The sequence below is a fragment of the Ruditapes philippinarum genome, unplaced genomic scaffold (assembly GCF_026571515.1).
Source record: "Ruditapes philippinarum isolate M1 unplaced genomic scaffold, ASM2657151v2 ctg3445_1_1_1_1, whole genome shotgun sequence".
Classification (NCBI taxonomy): domain Eukaryota; kingdom Metazoa; phylum Mollusca; class Bivalvia; order Venerida; family Veneridae; genus Ruditapes; species Ruditapes philippinarum.
The window spans coordinates 244,839-265,371 of NW_026866545.1; the positions used below are offsets into that span (position 1 = coordinate 244,839).

Sequence of the window (20,533 nt, forward strand, 5' to 3'; positions counted from 1 at the left end):
TTGTATTCTGGTTATAAAAAATAAACAATCAATGTTTCCCGCGCTTTAATATTTCGTTGCTACTGCTGGTACAGGTGATAATTTTTGATGTAAATGTAATTATAATCTGAGCATGTTAAGACATAAAAAAGCGAACCCCCTTTTTTAAAGAATATATACTACATCAACTATTTGCAACTACTGTAACTTTAAAAGGGACTCCACTTATGTTTAGACATGACGGAACTGAATTGTTTTTGATAATTTAATACCATTTAATGTAGGTCTTTACCTTCAATAACTTGTGTGCAAATTTCAGATAATTTGCTCACTCCTTTTTCGAGAATAATCATTTTTTGTGTGAACAATTTCCTTAAAAATGGAAAGCATTTTAACGCCTTTAACTCTAAACCGACTTAGAACGGTATTAGATATCGATTACAATTCAATGTTGACAATTTAATGATGAAAATATTTCTTTATTATCCTTTTCGTACTTCTGGTTTTAATGCCTGCATTGATCTAGAATAAAATTTCAAATTTTATGGTTTTAGGATTTTGGACCTTAATTGAATTCCTGTTAGTTGAATATAAAGTTAAATGTTTCTGTTTCAGGTTCATTAAAGAAAGCACATCAAATCAATAAACGACCTTCCTCTGATGAAATAATGCGCGCATATGCAGAACGACATCTGTTTGTCTGTATTGAACAATGACGTTTTCAGATCAAGGCTAAATATACTCAACACTATTGTTAATACAAATTATATTTAGCAAACATGGGGAATAGTAATTCTGTTCCTGAATGGACATTTGTTGGACGTGAGAAAGACATTAAACATGTTAAGAAACTCTTGCCAGAGAAAAAGTCAATCCTCATTTTTGGATTGCCAAAAATCGGAAAGACGAAATTTACTGAACAAATATATACACAATTAAAGGACAATAAAAAGTGCATTTGGAAGGATTTTGAGTTAGATGATATCGACGACGGAGACGACGTGTATGAATTGTTCATTGAGTTTCTCACGGAAATTGATGCTGTTGAAGAAAAGTCTCGATTTGAAAAGAAATTTTCATCTAAATTTAATGAATGTGGTACTTGTGATAAATGCAAAAGTCCTGGACCAGACTTATGTTCACAGAAGGACAAAATGATAAAGAAAGCAATAGATACTATTATCGCTACGTTGAAAAAAGATGGGAAGGAAATTGTATTATTTTTTGACAATGTTGACAAAGTTATGAATAGCTCATTGAAAGACAATTTCCTTCATTTTTTACGACAATCTGTGAATCAGACAAATTTACGCACAGTCATTGCGTCAGGCATTAAACCAAAACTTACAGCGAAAGGTTTTGAATCATATGAACTAAACCCTTTGAATGATCAAGCTATTCGCAAAATACTTTATGAAATATGCGAGTGTAGTGAACTGTGCCCAGAAAACGATGAGGAAGCTTTACACAAGGTAAAATATTCATCTGAATGTTTGGTTTTTAAGCCGGAGAACGAACCGTATATAGACGTCATTGTGAAATTGTGTGAAGGGCTTCCATTGGCAGCAACCATGTCAGGTAATCACCTCTCTCTCTTTTACATGCAAGCATTTTATTACATTCAATCATATAAAGTTCTATTATTTCCATTGATAATGAACACCAGTCTTTAAATTAAGTATGGCCGGATGAGATTGTGAAATAAGGCATTAAATAATGACTGTTTAATGATTATCATTGACAATATTAGCTGTGCTTGAAAAATGGAAAGACTACAAATAAATGCTAAAGGCCATTAGTTCAATATCTTGAATTAATTTTTTTATAATAAAATGCAATAATTTTAAAACATGTGCATACTGCAGTGCTTATTTCTTATTTATCTGTAAATTTACATCGCACAAACTGTAATTCAACGTGTCACAGATTTAAGAAAATATCCAAAGATTATTAAAATGGTAAATAAAATAAAATAAAATGAAGTAATTGTGTAAATTTGTAAAGATCAAGTCTTTTGAAAGCTATGGAATAATTAAAAATGTAATTTAAACAATCCGACTCAATCTCATATTTTAAATCTTCTGCTTTGCACAGAAATCACTCTTTTGTTCAGATTCTGGTGAACTTTATGTATTTTATATACTTTAGGATTGTTGTTGACAGAGGATAAAGGATTGTTAAAACCAGGAGATTTAGTTGAAATTCTTATATGTATGCGACTGACTGCCCTCAGTCCAGACAATTGCCCTCCGGAAGACAGACTAAGTATGAAATATCACAAATAAAGTTTGTTTATATTTACAGTATAATAATTTTGATTACTGAATATGTGCACATGTAAAAATATCCTCTTGTATGGATTGTAAGACAGAAATAAGCGAGATATTTTCTTACTCCATTCTACTTCCTCATTTTGAATTTATTTAAGAAACCATACAAAATAAGTACAAAAATGAAAGTCGATCGTAAGATTATTGATAATGCAATTCAATGAACAAATTAAACGATATAATGCCAACAACACCATGCTTTTGTAGATATTTATAAACGTTCAATGGAAGAAGTGAAAGGTGTGGTATCATTCTTCAATGCCTTAAATGAGGGACTCGACGGCACAACATTTAGTATAGATACGGCGGTTTCTGTGGCAATTAATGCTCAAGAAGGAATTGGTATGCAAATACGAAGTATTCTAAGTCTTTGATATCAATGGTTTAATGGTATTCTATTTTTGATGTTAAAAATTGAAAGAAAAAACAATATTACTGTCTTTCTAAACATGTAAATATATCTTTGCATATGGAAGTAAAATATCATTCGACAATCGATTACGTTTTATCTGTAAAATACACAAATCACTATTGTGGAACAAATTAATGATACTTCGCTAAAACATACGCATAATGGGGGGGGGAATCATTTCTTTTTTCTATAATATTTAATAAATAAATGATATTGCTCTTTTTCAAATATAGATACAGAGGCAATGGCAAAACTTAAGGTATTGAAGACAGCTTTGGACAGGTCAATACTATCTATAGAGAAGCTTTCAGGACATCATCAGTTAACTTGGCATGGGATGCTGCGAGAATCTCAAGCTGACCTTTTAATTTTAAACACTTTACCACCAGGTGGGCTTTAAATATTTATATAAAACAATGCATGTTACAACTACAAAAGCAAACATTAAGATTAGATATATTGACTAACCTGTACCGATACGTTGGTAATCCTATATAAATAATAAATCATTTTGAAATATAATCTAAGTTAAGTTATATTCATTGCAACCATTAGATTTTATAATTATGTATTTATTACTTTTTTTAAAGATACTGCAAATATAAACAAATGATTAATAAATTATCAATAAACCAATTTAAATAGGATACATTTTCAAAGCAAACGGTTACTGATACTAAAAGTAAGGGTTAAGGTTTGTAATAAAACATACCAAACTGAGGACTGTCTTCGCCATTGAAGTAATACATGTACTTAATAATTCCAACAGATGAGTCAGTTTCAAAAGCGAAAGAAATGGTTCTCAAGTTTATGAAAGAAAATCTTCTCAAGACTGGTCTAGATTTTGATGATGACATACTGCAGGACCCTAAGTCTCTTGAGCTGGCCATCAAAAATCTCTCCATCCACACACCAGGTATTGAAACATTTTTACTAGTAACTGGATATGACCATTTTATCTTTTATAACCTAAACTTTTTCTATTGATAAAAATTTTGAATTAAACTTATCCAAATGATTTTTGGACATTGAATGTTTTACTATCTATTGATATTTATGCAAATTGAAAGACTACTAACGACTAGTAACAATTCAGTTTTCAATAATACAAGCAAATTATGTTTATCTAAATTTAAGATTTTATTTTACCATTTGTTTATCAACATAATTTTTAAAATTGATGGTTACTATCAATTTATGGAGTTATTTTATTATAACCACTTTTGATTCGATCTTATCAATGACGGCATTACCGTATATCGTTCATGAAGAACATGAGCATTAGAATATGTTTTGCGGTAGTAATCATTAGTTTACAATCATTTTGTGACGATAAACCAATTACAAAAAGTGATAATTCATTGTTTTACTTCACATGTTGTTTAAATTTCTGGTCTGCTTTCGAGGGAGCTCCACATATCCAGACTTTTATTACATTGAAACTAATAAAATTTGCCACAACCATTAAAATCTAGATCTTTTAGTACCATTATTAATTGTTCTTGAAATAAACATATCTAATTGTCTAAATGTCTGAAAAAATTCTCTGACAACATACTGACTCAATGAATAAAATGAATAAGATCAATAAGGACTTTACAAATTTAAAAGCCGTGTTAAGATGCTTCCATAAAAAAGGATCTAGTTGTATGGTTGCATGTGCTTTATGACAGTCTGTCTTTTTATCTTGCAATATCATTTTCCAAGTTGTTAGATACGTTATCGGAAGAAATATTTGACCATTATTGAAAACATAAATGGCCATGGATGATGCTTAATTAATAATACTTGTTCTCTAAAATGCAAAGGCTATCCCGTAGTAATAATACAAGTCTCAGACATCTGATAATTTTTTGATGATTTGAATAACATTTTATCACTCCCCTTTTTAGTGCAAGCCCAAGACGTGAAGAGACAGTTATCGCTTTCTGAGGAACATAATGAGGCTAGTAAGGTATGATGTATAAGTTCTTTTAAACAAGTCGCTAAATCAAGACTTGATATTTAATCTAGTTATAGTTATTCTGACATTTTTGGTAATAAAGCGTTAAACTTAAGTATGTATACATACAGGCAAGATAGTTCTATTCCTGGTTCATTACCTTTGTTTAAATAATTCGACGTGGATGTTATTTTCCGTTTCAAAGTAGTTTTTCATTTTGCCTTTCTGCATATTTTATTCTTCTGTGGCAGTTTTGGTTATCTTGGTTTTGTTAGTTTAACATACCATTGTATTGTTGTTATATTTTTCTTTTTTATTGGTAAGAGTTTCTAGTGAGACGACCGTAGGAAGTCTTCGCAAACTCTTACCCATTTAAGTGCAAATTGCCTTTACAACTCGATATCAGATATAAAAAACAGGATGTGTCACCTCTGTAATTAAGCATCACATTGTTTCCCACAAACACACTTTTTTAGATCTACAGATGAATGAGGTCCAGTTACCTAATCTGGCATTACCTACTCGTAGCAATGTTATCAATGTAATTATTGTATTCACATCTTTAGGATTGTTAATGCAGTTCATCCCTGTCATATGAAACAAAATTAAGTTAAGAATAAGTTATTTTTATGTTTTAATATTTGCACAGAACTAAAAATCTTATCAAAGTGTATGTATTTTTGAAGGAGTTTGCGGACGACCTTAAAATTACTGTGGTGAAAGACGTCAAAGACAAAGAAGTTGACATAGATTTAGAAACAAATCCAGACATGGATTCTAAATGTTCAAAGAAGCTAGAATCTCGATATTCAGTTTCAGAAGATAATGAGCTAGAATTCGAAATGAGATACTGTAGAACTTCGGAAAATTCATTGATAAATATTCATAGAGCAAACATATCAGGTACTGAACAAATTGCAGATAATCCTCCCCCCTATACAACTCTTCCATTGGAAACATCAGGAGCATCAGGTTTTAATAAGGAGAATGATATGAATAAACACTTGTTTGAGTCTATTGATTCTCCGCCTCCGAGCTATCATTCGTCTACCGAAGATATCCCAAATAACGAGATGCACCATCAAGATAATAATCGAAATGATCAGTACCACCTGCAAAATATTCCTACCGCTACAATTCGGTCACATTCGTTGTCACAATCTCACAATGTAATGAATGATCTCCAACTTTTACAAGTTGGAAGGGAGGATGCACAGCAAGATATAGATAGCCAGCGATTCAGTAATGGTGTTCGTCGCACCAAGTCAGATCCTACAAGTGATCGTCCTACAGGTCCACCAGCTAAGAAATATAGTCCACCAAATGTCGACAATAATCCACAGATTGTTAATCGTCATAATACTAAAACTGGACTATTTGGCAGTCATACTTCAGAAGTAACATCAACAAATGCGGATGAGCAGATAAAGTATCTCAAAGAACATCAAGAACTTCAAACGCCAGATGAAGTAAGTGCTGGGATCTATGGCGATTCAACTGTAGGGCCAGAGGCTATATCTTATAGGGTCAATACCGTAAATGATCTCAAATTTGATCAGGGACATCGTCAAGATGAAAATGCATCTTTAGCCCAATCATATAATAAGCATGATCAAATGTGTGTTGATGGTGACAGTTCACAGAATGTTAGTCATGAAAATAAAAACAGACTGTTGGTAGAAACTGTATCACAAAGACTTTCTCCTACAGCAATAGTTAAACCTATGCCAAGACGAAATTCTCCTCCAAACATCAATAAACAAACCCTGTCTGAAAGACCAGTTCAGAGCGTGACACCATTCAGATGAATATGCAGGGATTCACGAACATCAATTGTCAATTTGCTGTGAATATTAATTAATAACCATTGTCTTAAAATCGTATACTTAAAAGCATTCCTCTTTCTGTGTATATATTTATATTATTATTCACTGCCATACTTTGTGTGTTATTTTTATACTTTGAATACAATATTTTAATAGAGTAACATATACATGTACAAGAAGTGTCAGTATTATGTAAGTTTTGACGAAACAAGTCATCTTTTAGTTTCAATAGTGCGTCAGGTAGAAAAGTTTTCCTTGTAATCGAGGTTATATACGCATGATTGTACGGTAAGTATTATTAAAGGGCGTGTCTTTCTGGTCTTCCCGGAGTAATCAAATAGTATAGGAAGTAAGCTCAATTTATACAAGAAATTGCCTGGAAGTAGAGTGATCACAGTGAGATGAGGAAATGTTATCATGTAAACTCTTTAGAATATGTTGTTAAATGTTATGCTGTAAAGTTAATGAAATTAAAATTCAAACAACGCACTTTTACAGTATATTCTGATATTTTAAAAATTGCCATAATGTGTCATTGTAGCCACACATTTGTTAAATATTATGGTGAAAATAATGAATTCTTAGTTGTTCATAGGCAAAATGTTTTGTTTGTTGATAGACAACGAGTAATCTTTTTTTACAAGAAATTGTTCAGTCTCAATTCTTACATTCTCCTCATTAGTTAAACTTTATATACTAGTAAGTGTTTTACCTGATGTGATTTTAATTGACGTCATACGTCATATATTACGTCACATGACGTGTAAGCATTTTTTATAAACCGTTCATATATTGTGTATTAAAGCACTCGACTATCCTGTTTGATTGTTGAATAATGTAAATAGTATTGAAATTTTCTATATTTATCCATTTCATGCGTTATACATGATGTATTTATATAACATGACTATATACAAACCTTTAGAATAGTACATTATGTGATATATCCAAAATATTATTTCATTTAATATTTACGTATGTGTGGATGTAAATGTTATATATACTCATATTGAAATCTCATGTAAATAAATTTGTATTCCTATTGTTACCACCGAAGATGTTGAGTGAATAATGATCATGTTTTGCATTTTAAGCAGTTAAACTGGTATGAAGTTGGACTGAACGTTGCGATTTGACAGAAATTTCACTAAAACAATACATAGGTTAGGCAGCTTTGTATGACAAAATTTTATTTATTATTATCACTACTGTGACATTATGTAAATTTTTTACTTTTCACAATTTCTTCTTGCCATTTAATGACAGTGTTCAATTTATAGACTTTTTGTTAGAAATATTTTATGCATATCAACACAATGAAGTAATTGTATATGTGTTTCATTTTTTAAAAGTATTATCATTAGTGACATATTCATTTGTACGTGTTATGTAAATGACAATAACTGCTTTAATGGAAAAAAGAAACAAAAACAAACAACTACTGGTCAGGGACCATCAACCGGACACTTTTTGAACATTTTTCCATACAGATTTCATAATTTCAAACCTAGAGACCTAAAAATTCGAAACAGTACAGCTAGGTTATTCTCCTAACTAACAAACTAGTTTGTTTATTTCTGATTGTATTGACACTTATATCTGAGGCTCGTCAAGGAGGGTATCAAAATTACCTAAATTGTCTACACTACAGTACCATGCGTCCGGACAGATATGTACATGACGTGATTTAATAGATAAAAGCTTGGGTGTTTTAATTTTTGAATATTAACATGATATACAATATTTTAGCAACACATGCTGAAATTTTGGATATTCTATTGTTTACTCTGCAAATGATTATAGCTGGTATATGAGGTCAGGCATGGCTTTCTTGGCGCCCAAATTTCAACGTCAACATTTTTGAAATAGACATTAAAATATAACCATTTACGGAGGTTGAAATGAATTTATTTACTTAATTATAGAAGAAACATGCATTTCTTGTTGATAAAAAAGTGACTGACAACCAATGAAAAAAATAAATACTAAATCAAGCATTTTCGGGGGCGTCTGGGTTTAGTGGTTGTCCGGTTTTGGTGGTCCCGAACCAGTATACAATTTGAACAAAAAAAAGAAAACAACAACAAACCCCCCCCCCCAAAAAAAAAAAACAACAACAAAAAAAACAAACAAAAAACTATTCAACTTGCGGACAATATTTGATTGTTTTGATAATTTGAAATAATGATAGCTTTTGAAATATCTTTTTTGCACTTCACAAATTCATTGATTGTTCATAAATACTACATATATTTACTTTGGTTTTCGCTTTATTGATGCTGTACATGTAGCTTTAAAATGTGTTGTCATTCTATCTTAATTCATCTGAACTATTATAGTTTTATATTGGTTGTATTTCCATGTCAATGTTAACATGACACTGAACAGAGTAATGCTATCTGATCTCAAAGAATTTTATTTCTTCATCTTAGCAGTGAATAAGTTCAGTAACCAAATATGGACATATTCATATTATTTTTATCATTATCTTTTCCATAAAGATACTAGGATAAATGTCATAGAATGACATTATCTGCCCGGTCATTAAACGACTTATTTTAAGTTCTTCAGTTAGTACTATCTGTACTTCCAGGGCGTCTGTGGTCGAGTGGTTATGGTAATTGAATTATAACCACTTGCCCCTCACCAGACTGGGACTTTGTATTCTTTTACTTGTGGAAGCTATCCAGTTAGCTTACGGAACATCGGTGGCTCTACCTAAGGTGCCCTGAAGTAATACACTGAAGGCACGCGAGGTATTCCTTCACCAGTAACCCTGGAAAGTCTGCACATCTTACATGAATAACCATAAATGTGTAAAAATTGTTTTTGTGAAAGTTTATATCCTTATTATATTGTGAGCATTCCAGTCAAAGTATACTAAAAATTACCTTATTTCGTATTACAATTCTTGAAATTCAGCTACACGATATATCTATTTCCTTCAATGTGGAAAATAATATTTCTACATTGTGACAATTGAAATTTACATTTTAAATTCATGCTTCAAGTAATTTGTCATTTTAAAATTCTTTATTTTCTTTTTTTAAAATATATATTCATGTGTGGTCTAAATGTCTATTGATGAAAAATTAAGAGTAACACAATGAAAGAAATTGATGTTAATCGTTGATTCATTTCTTTCAATTTCAAATATGTTTGCCATTTCATTTGTCATGTTCAAGAATGTGAATGTATGTATATGAACTAATATGATTTGCAGAAAAATAGTTGATTGTTTTGACAACTGATATAATAATAGAAACTCTTGAAATGTTTTTGCTACATCTCACCAATTCAATGTTCATAAATACGTTCATATATTTACATGAACTTTGCCTCCTTACGCTTTATTGATGCTGTTCATGAAGCTTCAAAATGGGTTGTCATTCTTGAACAAACTTTTTATACCTTCATATTGGTTATACGTCCATGTCAATTTAAACATAAGGCTTAACAGAGTAATGTTGTATCTGATCTCAAAGAATTTTATTTCTTCATCTTAGCAGTGAAAAAGTTCAGTTACCAAACATGGTCATATTCATTTTATTTTTATTATTATCTTTTCCATAAAGATATTAGGATAAATGTCATAGAATGACATTATCTGCCCGGTCATTAAACAACCTTATTTTAAGTTCTTCAGTAAGTACTATCTATACTTCTAGGGCGTTAATGGTCGGGTGGTTAAGGTCATTGAATTCAAACCACTTGCCCCTCACCAGACAGGGACTTTGCATTATTTTCCTTGTGGATTAGCTATCCATTTAGCTTACGGAGCATAGGTGGTTCTACTCAGGTGCCCTGAAGTAATACATGGAAGGAACCCGAGGTCTTCCATCACCAGTCACCCTGGAAAGTCTGCACATTTTACATGAATAACCATAAACGTGTATAAATCGTTTTTGTCAAAGTTTATATCTTTATGATATTGTGGCCATTCCAGTCAAAGTATACTTTACCTAAAATTACATTACTTCGTATTACAAATTCTTGAAATTCAGCTACCCAATATATCTATTTCATTTAATGTGGAAAAATAATATTTCTACATTGTGACAATTGAAATTTACATTTTAAATTCATCCTTAAAGTAAATTGTCATTTTAAAATACTTTATTTTCTTATAATTAAAATATATATTCATGTGTTGCCTAAATGTCTAATGATGAAAGATTAAAAGTAAAACAATGAAAGAAATTGATGTCAATCGTTGATTCATTTTTCTCAGTTACAAATCTGTTTGCCATTTAATTTGTCATTTTCAAGAATGTGAATGAATTATGTTTATGATCTTATATGAGTTGCAGAAAAATAGTTGACAACTGAAATAATAATAGAAAGATACATATTGCTCTTGAACTGTTTCTTTTTCTGCATCTCACAAATTCATTGATTGTTCATAAATGCGTTCATATATTTACATGTACTTTGCTTTTCGCTTTATTTATGCTGTTCATGTAACTTCAAAATTGGTTGTCATTCTATCTTAATTCAGCTGAACAAAATTTTTTTACCTTCATATTGCTGTACTTCCATGTCAATGTAAATATAAGGCTTAACAGAGTAATGTTGTATCTGATGTCAAAGAATTTTATTTCTTCATCTTAGCAGTGAGTAAGTTCAGTAACCAAACATGGTCATATTCATATTTTTTATCATTATCTTTTCCATAAAAAATACTAGGATAAATGTCAGAGAATCACATTATCTGCCCTGTCATTAAACAACCTAATTGTAAGTTTTCTTCAGAAAGAACTTTCTGTACTTCAAGAGCGTATGCGGTCCAGTGGTTAAGGTCATTGAATTCAAAGCACTTGCCCTTCATCAGTCAGGGACTTTGCATTCTTTTACTTTTACTTTCATCGGTGGTTCTACTTAGGTGCCCTGAGGTAATTCACGGAAGGCACCTGAGGTCTTCCTTCACCAGTAACCATGGAAAATCGCCATATGACCTATGCCGTGTTGGTGCGACGTGTAACCCAACAAAAAGTCTGCACATCTTACATGAATAACCATAAACATCTATAAATCGTTTTTGTCAAAGTTTGTATCCTATTATATTGTGACCATTCCATTCAAAGTATACTTTACCTTAAAATTACCTTATTTCCTATTACAAATTCTTGACATTCAGCTACCCAATATATCTATTTCCTGCCATGTGGAGAAATAATATTTCTACATTGTGACAATTGACATTTACATTTTAAATTCTTGCTTCAAGTAAATTGACATTTTAAAATTCTATATTTTCTTTTTAAAAAAAATATATACATGTATTCATGTGTGGTATAAATGTATAATGATGAAAGATTCAAATTAAAACAATGAAAGAAATATATGTTAATCTTTGATTAATTTGTTTCAGTTTCAAATCTTTTTGCCATTTAATTTGTCATGTTCAAGAATGTTAACAAGTTAAATGTCGATGCTGCACATCAAAGACGTCGCCAAATGATGTGAACAGTCACAGCTAATGTACAAAATCAGAATTGAAAATCGTTCTCTATTACAGCTGAATATCCGAAGCACTGAATTTTTTTTCTCCATGTTCTTGGTATGTGTCTGAAATTCTGAAATGTTTGTCTGTTGCGACAAAGATTGAAACGTCTGGTTGAAGCAAAATAAATTGGATAACAAGTGAAATTGAAATGATTGGTAAACTTAAAATAAACTCAAGACAATATGTGCGTGGTTTAGGCTTTGTAACTTGTAATTTAATAATTCGTGAAGTTATATTGATCATAATTTGTCCTGGTTCCCTCCCCCCAACCCCGTCAACGAAGACTTAATGCTAGCATATTGAATTTGGCGACAATTAAAGGCGGAGACGAACTTCAACAAGAGGCGGAGCAAATGGAGTGAGTGACACTGCTTCAGTCGTTACCTCTCTCAACATTTAAGTTTTAGAACGGTCGACTATAGACTGGCTCATTGGCACGTTATTTATTAGGTAGATAAAATAAGATAATTATAAAAAGAATATGATATTCAAACATGACACTACCACTTCAGTTTAACGTTTATTTTAATCGCTTAAAGCTCCGTTGTACATCAGAAAAGCTATTTTTATAAGAAAATTGGAAAACAATGTGATTTTGTTAAAAAAAATGCACAAAATCAAGTCTAAATTTTCCCCCATTGCAATACGGACAAATGCATATCTATTAGACGGCGCATGCACGCGCCGTCTAGTGAACTATGTAAATGATCTAATATGAGTTGTTGTTTCACAAACCTTTTCCCGAAATGACTTGTCCATCTTTCATTCTGGACATACTAATTCATCATTTTATGGAAACATTTCAAAATATGTACCTTCCGAATAGCGAACAGTGCTGGGTCATTATCAGACGGCACAGATTTATCGGCTCACCTTGGTCTGCGCTGGTCATATAGGAAGATCCTGTAGCCACCAGTAGGATTTGCGTAATATACATATTTAAAACCACGTCAAAGTATTTAAGAGCTAGATATTTTTTTGTTTAATCATGTTTTAGAACGTTATGATGACACAAAAGAATTTACTTTTTATGGGATAAAGATAGTATTTGTGTGTTTGCCTTAAATGAAAATGAAAAGTTATTATTTTTTCTAATACACGTTAAAGAGAGGTATTATCTTAATCATTTTGCTTAAAAATCGAATCAGTTATTTGCCTTAGACATTATTATTAACATCATAGCGGGGTAGTTCTGTTGGTTTGAATCCGTCAAATACTTCAATTATTCACATGAGATAGCTTTCCTGTTTGCCTATAAAAGGATTATTTTTTTTTCTTGTTGGGTAGTCCAAATAATACAAACTATTATGATGCTTATTTTTTGTCTTTTGATAATTGTCTACGATACACCGGCTTTATTATATCTGACCTTCTCTCCTATACTTTATTATTATGTCACCCAAACATTTGGGAGACACTTTGTATCTTTGCTTTTGCCGCTTGTCTGTCCGTTTGTCTGTCTGTCCGTCCGTCCGCGTTAAGCATGACCGCCTTTCAAAGGTCGAATTGCTTACAGTATTTCAACCAAACTTCACAGAAGTGATAACCACCTTCTATACTTGTGCTAACGCCGGCACGTTCCACTTCGCTGCACAATATGACCACTAGAGCTATAAATAGGAAAATCTAGTCTGGCATTTACAGGCGAAAGTGCTGGTGGGTTTTCGTTAAAACATTACAGGAGTAGAGAGGATAATTCCGAACAACCACGTGGCAAGATCTACGTCTGTCTATTCTAGAACATTCTAATTTAGATGGGTGGGGAAGGGGTACATCTACATACTTTCATACATGTTTACATTTAAACACATCGGTTATCTACGTCAGCAGTCTCCTTAGCATGTACGGCTAAATTTATGACAAAATTTATAGGACTTACCTCGATGATATCTTTCGCTTTTAAAGATGACAGGACGACCTTGGAATTGTAAACAACCGGAAGCAAACAATTATTTTCAAATATTTCGCGCCAAAAAACTTTAAAAAACGCAACCTTACTGTTATTTTTACAACCGCATATATATTGTTCGGAAATAGACATCGTTCGGCAAATGACGACCCCGCTCTAATCAGTACCATTTAAGATAAGAATGCAAAATTCAATTTTGCAAAGTTAGGCGTTCTTTGAAACTTATAACATGTATAATGTAAGCTTTATATTTTGTCGACATCTTCAGCATTCAAAATTTATTCGAAAGAATGTTTTTAGTACATCAGAGAGAGAATATATACTGAACATGATTTCATGGCGGAAGGTCAAACAATATGACCACTTTATAGCGGATAGCAAAACTATTTCTGTCCACTCTATATTACTCATTCGAAATAGAATTAAACAATTGTGTTATAAAACATGTATTATGTATCTTATCTAATATTTGCTCAGGTTTGATAAGAGATTAAACCAAACGCAAACTATTCAGGGTATAAACACGACAGGTCATATTTACAGATATGTTATCTGTAAAACAGAAAACTTGTCCATATCTTAAGAGAAGTTATTTATAATACATTTTCTCATTTTAATCGTTTATAAAATGGGAACAGGTACCAGTAAGTTTAGTGGTGATACTCTTGACATAAAGTTTGTAGGGCGTGATGACGAATTGAAAAGCGTAGAACTATTACTGAATCAACAGAAAACAGTAGGAATACACGGGATGAAAAGAATTGGAAAATCAAGATTTCTTACTGAACTATATCGGAGTGAGCGCGATTCCGGAACTCTGTGTATTTTTAAAGATTTTGAAATGGATAATACCTTATCACCATGCCAACTTTATAAATGGTTCCGTGATATGTTTACTCTATCTGGCTGTCATGAGGGATTAGCTGACTTCATCAGTAAATTTTCCGGTGAAAGGATTGCTTGTGGTGCGTGTACAAATTGTCTTCAAGGAAAGCTGTGTCTCCATAGGAGAGAATACATAAACCAAGCGATAAACTGCCTAACAGAAAACCTACACTCATGTAATAAAAAGATAATAATGTTCTTTGACAATATCGATAAGCTTATTGAATCAGATTTGAAAGAATCATTTTCACGTTTAATCGATGATATCAGCAAAAATTGTTCAAATGTAAGCATTGTATTTTGTCCATGCGACATTATCAGCGTTCCAAAATCATTCGAAAGAATATGTCTTGGTCCACTAGAGAAAGTAGATATTTTGCAAATAATTCATCTCATGACTGAAACTCTGAATGAATCTGTGGGCGAATCTACCCAGGGATGGGAACATAAAGAAGATAGTTGCTATAGTGAACATGAAACATCCGCTCATCTATTTGAAAAGGAAAATGAATATTTTACTCCAGGGAATAGAGAATGTATGGAAGAAATAGCGAGCTTGTGTAGCGGTCACCCTGCAGCTGCAATATTAGCAAGTATGATAATAAACTAATCAACTATCCATCCTACCTGACCATTTCGTTAATTTATAGCTTTTTATTATCCCTTTTATCTGAATTAGACAGGAACAAGACATACATGTGTTTAAAGATGCAAATGAAAACATTATATTTTATGGTCGAAAAGATAAAATATATTTTAGTATTAATGAATGAAAAGTCACACTTTTATCAAAAGATAGAGTTTTAACAAATTGATATAATGATAATACATTTAAGGTTCATTACTCACAGAAGATTGTGGGCTTCTAACTCCCGCTGAACTGATAGAGATGATTAAAACGATAAGATCAAAAGTGCATCATCCTGGTGATAGTCTATTAACGGGTAATACCGGTAAGTAATAAGCAATGTGCGTCTTCAGTTATGACCCAGGATACTACTAATTAAAGCTTACTACCTTAAAACGACAAAGAGCGTAAAATAAAAGTGGTTGTAAATAGAAATATGTCGTTTTTTCCCGACCAATTGTTCCACTTTCATTCCATCTTTTTGAAGATAACTGATATCTTCGGCATTTGCAATACTTAAGTCAATTCAGTCATGTTATATCAGGAAGGACGCATACTAATGTTATACTTTACATTATTTAAGGAACAGCTTTGATCGTTACAAGTGGTTGTCATTTTGTTTATTGTTTTTATGAACAAATTCAACCAAATTTGCAATTTATAGTTTATTCATTTTGCTTTCTGTGTATTTGAGTAATATCGAAGCATTATACTAGTAATTATTGCCAACACGCTATGATGAGCATAAGCAATTAACACAAAAACAGTTGTGTGGCGTATAAAAAAAATGACAATCACCTTTGATCACATTTTTTGACAATCAGGCCTAATTTTATTAGGAATTATCATATTTCTACTTTTAAGTGATTGCGATTCACCAATGCATCAATTAGAGCTCATCTACAAAGAAATACTACACAAGGATATTAAACAAGATCACTAAGTGATGTGTGCAATAGAAATTTCATGTGATAACTGCAATGATCATTTTATTCGTTTGATCAAAATATATTTTGACATGGCATCATTTGCACTGAACATTAAGACACGTAGAATGATAACGTTACACTATAAGAGATTTTTTGTTTTCGTAAACAGTTCTTATGTTGGATATGTGATCAATAGTATACTATATTCGTGTAGCGTCATTACTTCATTTGTTGAACTCGTTCAATAAAAAAATGTATAACATGCTTTGCAGTAGAAAATGGAATTATGTTTGATGATGTTATGACGCCGTGAAGAAGACCGCATAACGTTACTCGACAAAACAAGTAAAAATGACTTAAAATCACTAAAAAGCATGAAATACATTGAAAATTTGTTTGTGAACACCAGCTAGTTTATTTCAGACGTGTCCACTCAGTAAATATATTTTGGTCCTACATGTCATGCTCGCCAAAGGATCGCATAATATAATGTTATTACACTTATTAGTATTGAACCTACACTCATTCAATATCCTATATAGAACGCAAGAGAAAATAATATTTACTTTCGTTCTAACATGTTATGAAAAAGAGAATTAAGAAAAATATGTTGAACAACATTTAGCGTAGAAGCAATTTTCCTTTCCCGACGTCACTGTAATATGACGTGTAAACATTCCTTTATATCCTATAATAATACATTGCCCTTTTTGTTGTTAAGGGAATAGTGTGTTATTTTACTTATCACATGCCTAGAAAAAACCCTTTTTTTCCAGTTGAAACAATAGTTTTTTTATTGAGGTACATGTATTAGTGTGACGCTAATATTTACCGGGCTTTACGCCATGTGTGTGTAACGCAAGTGACCTCGCGCCAAAGTACGTGTATGCACGGTCGTGGCATGACATTTTCAAGAAGTCGCAAAAACAGCATGGGTCACACACACAATGCACTAAAAATCATTTGACGACTGACCTTTAACCAGAGATGACGACGATAATTTCATTGCATTTAACTTAATTTTAAAGTTGTCATTATAAGAGTCCTACGTAATTACAAATTCCTGATATTCAAACATGCAATAAATATAGGTAAACATCCAACTGAAGTGTTAATTCATATTTTCAAAACTAAGAGTAAGGACATAAAAGAATTGTGGACACATTAAAAGAATTAGTTTAAAATAATAGAGATGAGCAAACTTTTGATTTGTTTCTTTTCATCTTAGTCACCAAGCCTTGTGTTGGTGGTAAGTACTTATAAGGTATTCTCTTTTTCAGATTAGTCAAACTTCTTATAATAAAATTAAGAAAAAAAAACTAGTAAATATCTTATTTTAGAGGAAATAAATAAAAATAAATTAAAGTGGATGTATTATTTATTACGGACGAAGATGAATATTGGGAACATCTAATTTAGAATTCTAAAGAACAAGCGCTATTGCTTTTAAGCAAAAATAAATGTAGCTTCGTGAATTGTTGAACACTTCCGTATGCAAAGTTATAACTCAGTATTCTGTTAATTATAGTAAATCTATAGAGAAATAGTAATTAACTTGTATATCCTGTCGGCAAACTATAATATATAGCACAGAGATAACGGAATTTCCTTTTTTGTTCACAAGAGCACTTGAAAGCAACACTGTACGAGAGAAAGTTAAAACATTTGTAAAGGGTTACAATTTGAATGAGGATTCAATAAAATAAAGGCTCAGTCAGTCCCAAATGTAATCTGCTGTTTATACAACTAAATCTGAAGTTGAGTTCATACACGGATTACAGGAAACCCTACAGATAGATGTTGATAGTATTTTATATAAAATTGATTGTAATAAAGAAAAAAGTAAGCAGAGAAAATTGAATTTTTAAGAGAGATAAAGTCAAAGGTAATATAAGAGTATCTGGGTTTCCTGAAATCGAATTTGTTGAATCTCCGAAGAGAGAAATAATAAAAAAAGTATTTGGCATCAGATGACATTAATTTGCTAAGCGCACAGGAAACAAAGATGGAATAGTGATTGTGGGGTTACGTTATGATGATGCTAAATTCAAAACTTACAGAGGCGTAATGTTTTACGTTCTCAGTTATGGTCTATTAATCACTGCGGGAAGAGAGGCTACTACATGTGTTATAAAGGCAAATATGTCTGAGGAAATATAGAAATTGACAATTACAATTCAAGTATAGTATAGTGATGTGGTCAAAGCCCTCACAGAGTATTTACATTAAATATAGTTTGTTGGAATATTGACGGTCTAAAATAAAATCATTGACAAAGACTTGATAGAATATTTAAATCAGTTTGATATCTTTTTGAAACATGATTAACTGATGAAATGCCCATGCCTCAAACATTTTCAAAATATGTGTATTATTTTGTCAAAGGTAGTAAAACTGCTCTGTATGGTAGAGCGATGCGTGGAATATTGGGTTATATAAAATGCTCTATCGCAGTATATTTCGCGTATTTTGTCAGAGTGTGATTTTGATATATTTTATTTTACTTTTTAAGTAAACACATTTTGTCTTCACATAAAGAATCTGTTCTTCCTTTTATGTATGTGCCTCACATTATTATTTAGATAAGTTTAACAAAAAGATGGGCCACCCAATGAGAAAATTCTTTGTGACCTCAAGACAAACTTTTCGGTCACAATTTACTTAATTTCTGTAAAAAATATAAAATAAGAAAATGTTATGGAAACTTTTTTGATGATAAGGATATAGGTGAGTTCCCATATATTGGACCCACAAGGAGTAATGTTATTAATTATCTTATTGTCTCTGACAATGTTATACAGTATATTACTTCATTTCAAACTAACCGTCGAGGGGTTAGAGTCGATGACTTCTAATCCAGTTACCTCTCTGGCGTGGGTTTGATCCCCAGGAGATGCTTTGGTAGTTTAGCGCGGAGGAAGGTAGTCTAGTACTGGTGTAACTCTCCAGGAATGATGGTTAGGAAACTACCCGCCTACATGACTGAAATACTGTTGAGAAAAGGTGTACAATGAAACGAACAGACAAAATCATTTCAAACTGGAACATATACTGAATCACCAAATTTTCATTAATATCTAATAGTGGTGTTACTGACAATGTTACAGAAGTTAGATTAAAACAAAATGAACCTAGGGTATATTACAATTTTGATGAGGAAAATACTCAGCATTATCGTGATCAGTTACTTATGAATTACAAATTATAAGTCAATATATGTAGTAGAATTTGTGACACAGAAACAGACATTGAAGAAATTGTAAAAACTTATAATGATTTTATTTTAGACTGTTCTAGTTATTGTATGAGAAAAACTAAAGTGTACCATTCATTGCTAAAAACAAAACAAAATGGTTCTTTAGGGATTCTTTTTTTCTCTATTTTATTGTCACATCAGTGTTATTTGTGCCGAGTGGCGGCCGTAAAAAGTCTCCCCGTACATTTAATCAAAGATGTTATATTTTTGATCATTGAAGATCGTTCAGCACGGCATAATTGTTGTGTATACATGTTATATGGTATTTTTAGTTTCTTCTATTTGGCCTTTTTCAACTTGGTTGGTTACAGTATTCCTACTTGAATACTGTATAATCCCCCTTAAGATATGTTGCCTGCTTTTTAAATTGTCTTTTGACGTCTTATCTGTGATATGCAGGCTTCATAACCTCAAATCCCCTTTCAAAATTCCATTTTATTTAGTTCCGCCCATTGTTTTCTCGTTTAGGGCACACGCATTTTTTTACTTGGGGACCATACGCCGCTTTTCATGGAATGGCACTTACGTGTCACATTGAAGGTTCCATGATAACCGCCGTATGAACACATCTGCGGATGTTTCAAAATTCCAACGAACAGGCTCAATCAAACCGAGCCTGCAACATTTTCAATTTTGCCGTGTAGGGCTTTCTTTAGGGATTCTTTTTTCTCTATTTTGATAATTGTTGAACTAAACAACAACAACAACAACAGCAGCAGCAGCAGCAGCAGCAGCAGCAGCAGCAGCAGCAGCAGCAGCAGCAGCAGCAGCAACAACAACAACAACAACAATGAAAAATAGTTAAATGAATTGATTGAAAAATGCAAAATCCCAAAGTCTTTTGGAGAAAGGTTGAATTTATGAGTTCAAATAGAGAATATGTTCAAAATAGTATTACAACAGATGCATGAAACATCTATTCTATTTTGAA

General features: G+C 31.9%; 3 protein-coding genes across 5 annotated transcripts in view; all 3 read left to right on the forward strand.

The window, feature by feature from the left end:
- Positions 1-8,546, forward strand: part of LOC132732832 (uncharacterized) — a 52,307-nt gene extending 43,761 nt beyond the window's left edge. For all 3 annotated transcript variants that reach the window (XM_060719347.1, XM_060719348.1, XM_060719346.1), the window contains exons 2-8: positions 595-1,557; positions 2,128-2,244; positions 2,517-2,651; positions 2,955-3,110; positions 3,491-3,637; positions 4,614-4,675; positions 5,350-8,546. In XM_060719347.1, the coding sequence (XP_060575330.1) occupies positions 759-1,557; positions 2,128-2,244; positions 2,517-2,651; positions 2,955-3,110; positions 3,491-3,637; positions 4,614-4,675; positions 5,350-6,471 (2,538 nt within the window). In that variant the 5' untranslated portion in view covers positions 595-758 and the 3' untranslated portion in view covers positions 6,472-8,546. The remainder of the gene's footprint in view (positions 1-594; positions 1,558-2,127; positions 2,245-2,516; positions 2,652-2,954; positions 3,111-3,490; positions 3,638-4,613; positions 4,676-5,349) is intronic.
- Positions 1-20,533, forward strand: part of LOC132732833 (uncharacterized) — a 127,484-nt gene that overhangs the window by 22,638 nt on the left and 84,313 nt on the right. The gene's annotated exons all lie outside the window — the stretch shown is intronic.
- On the forward strand, positions 14,399-16,086 carry LOC132732837 (uncharacterized). Its single transcript, XM_060719360.1, has 2 exons — positions 14,399-15,382; positions 15,626-16,086. Exons 1-2 carry the CDS (start codon positions 14,533-14,535, stop codon positions 15,748-15,750), a joined length of 975 nt encoding a protein of 324 aa, XP_060575343.1. The 5' UTR covers positions 14,399-14,532; the 3' UTR covers positions 15,751-16,086.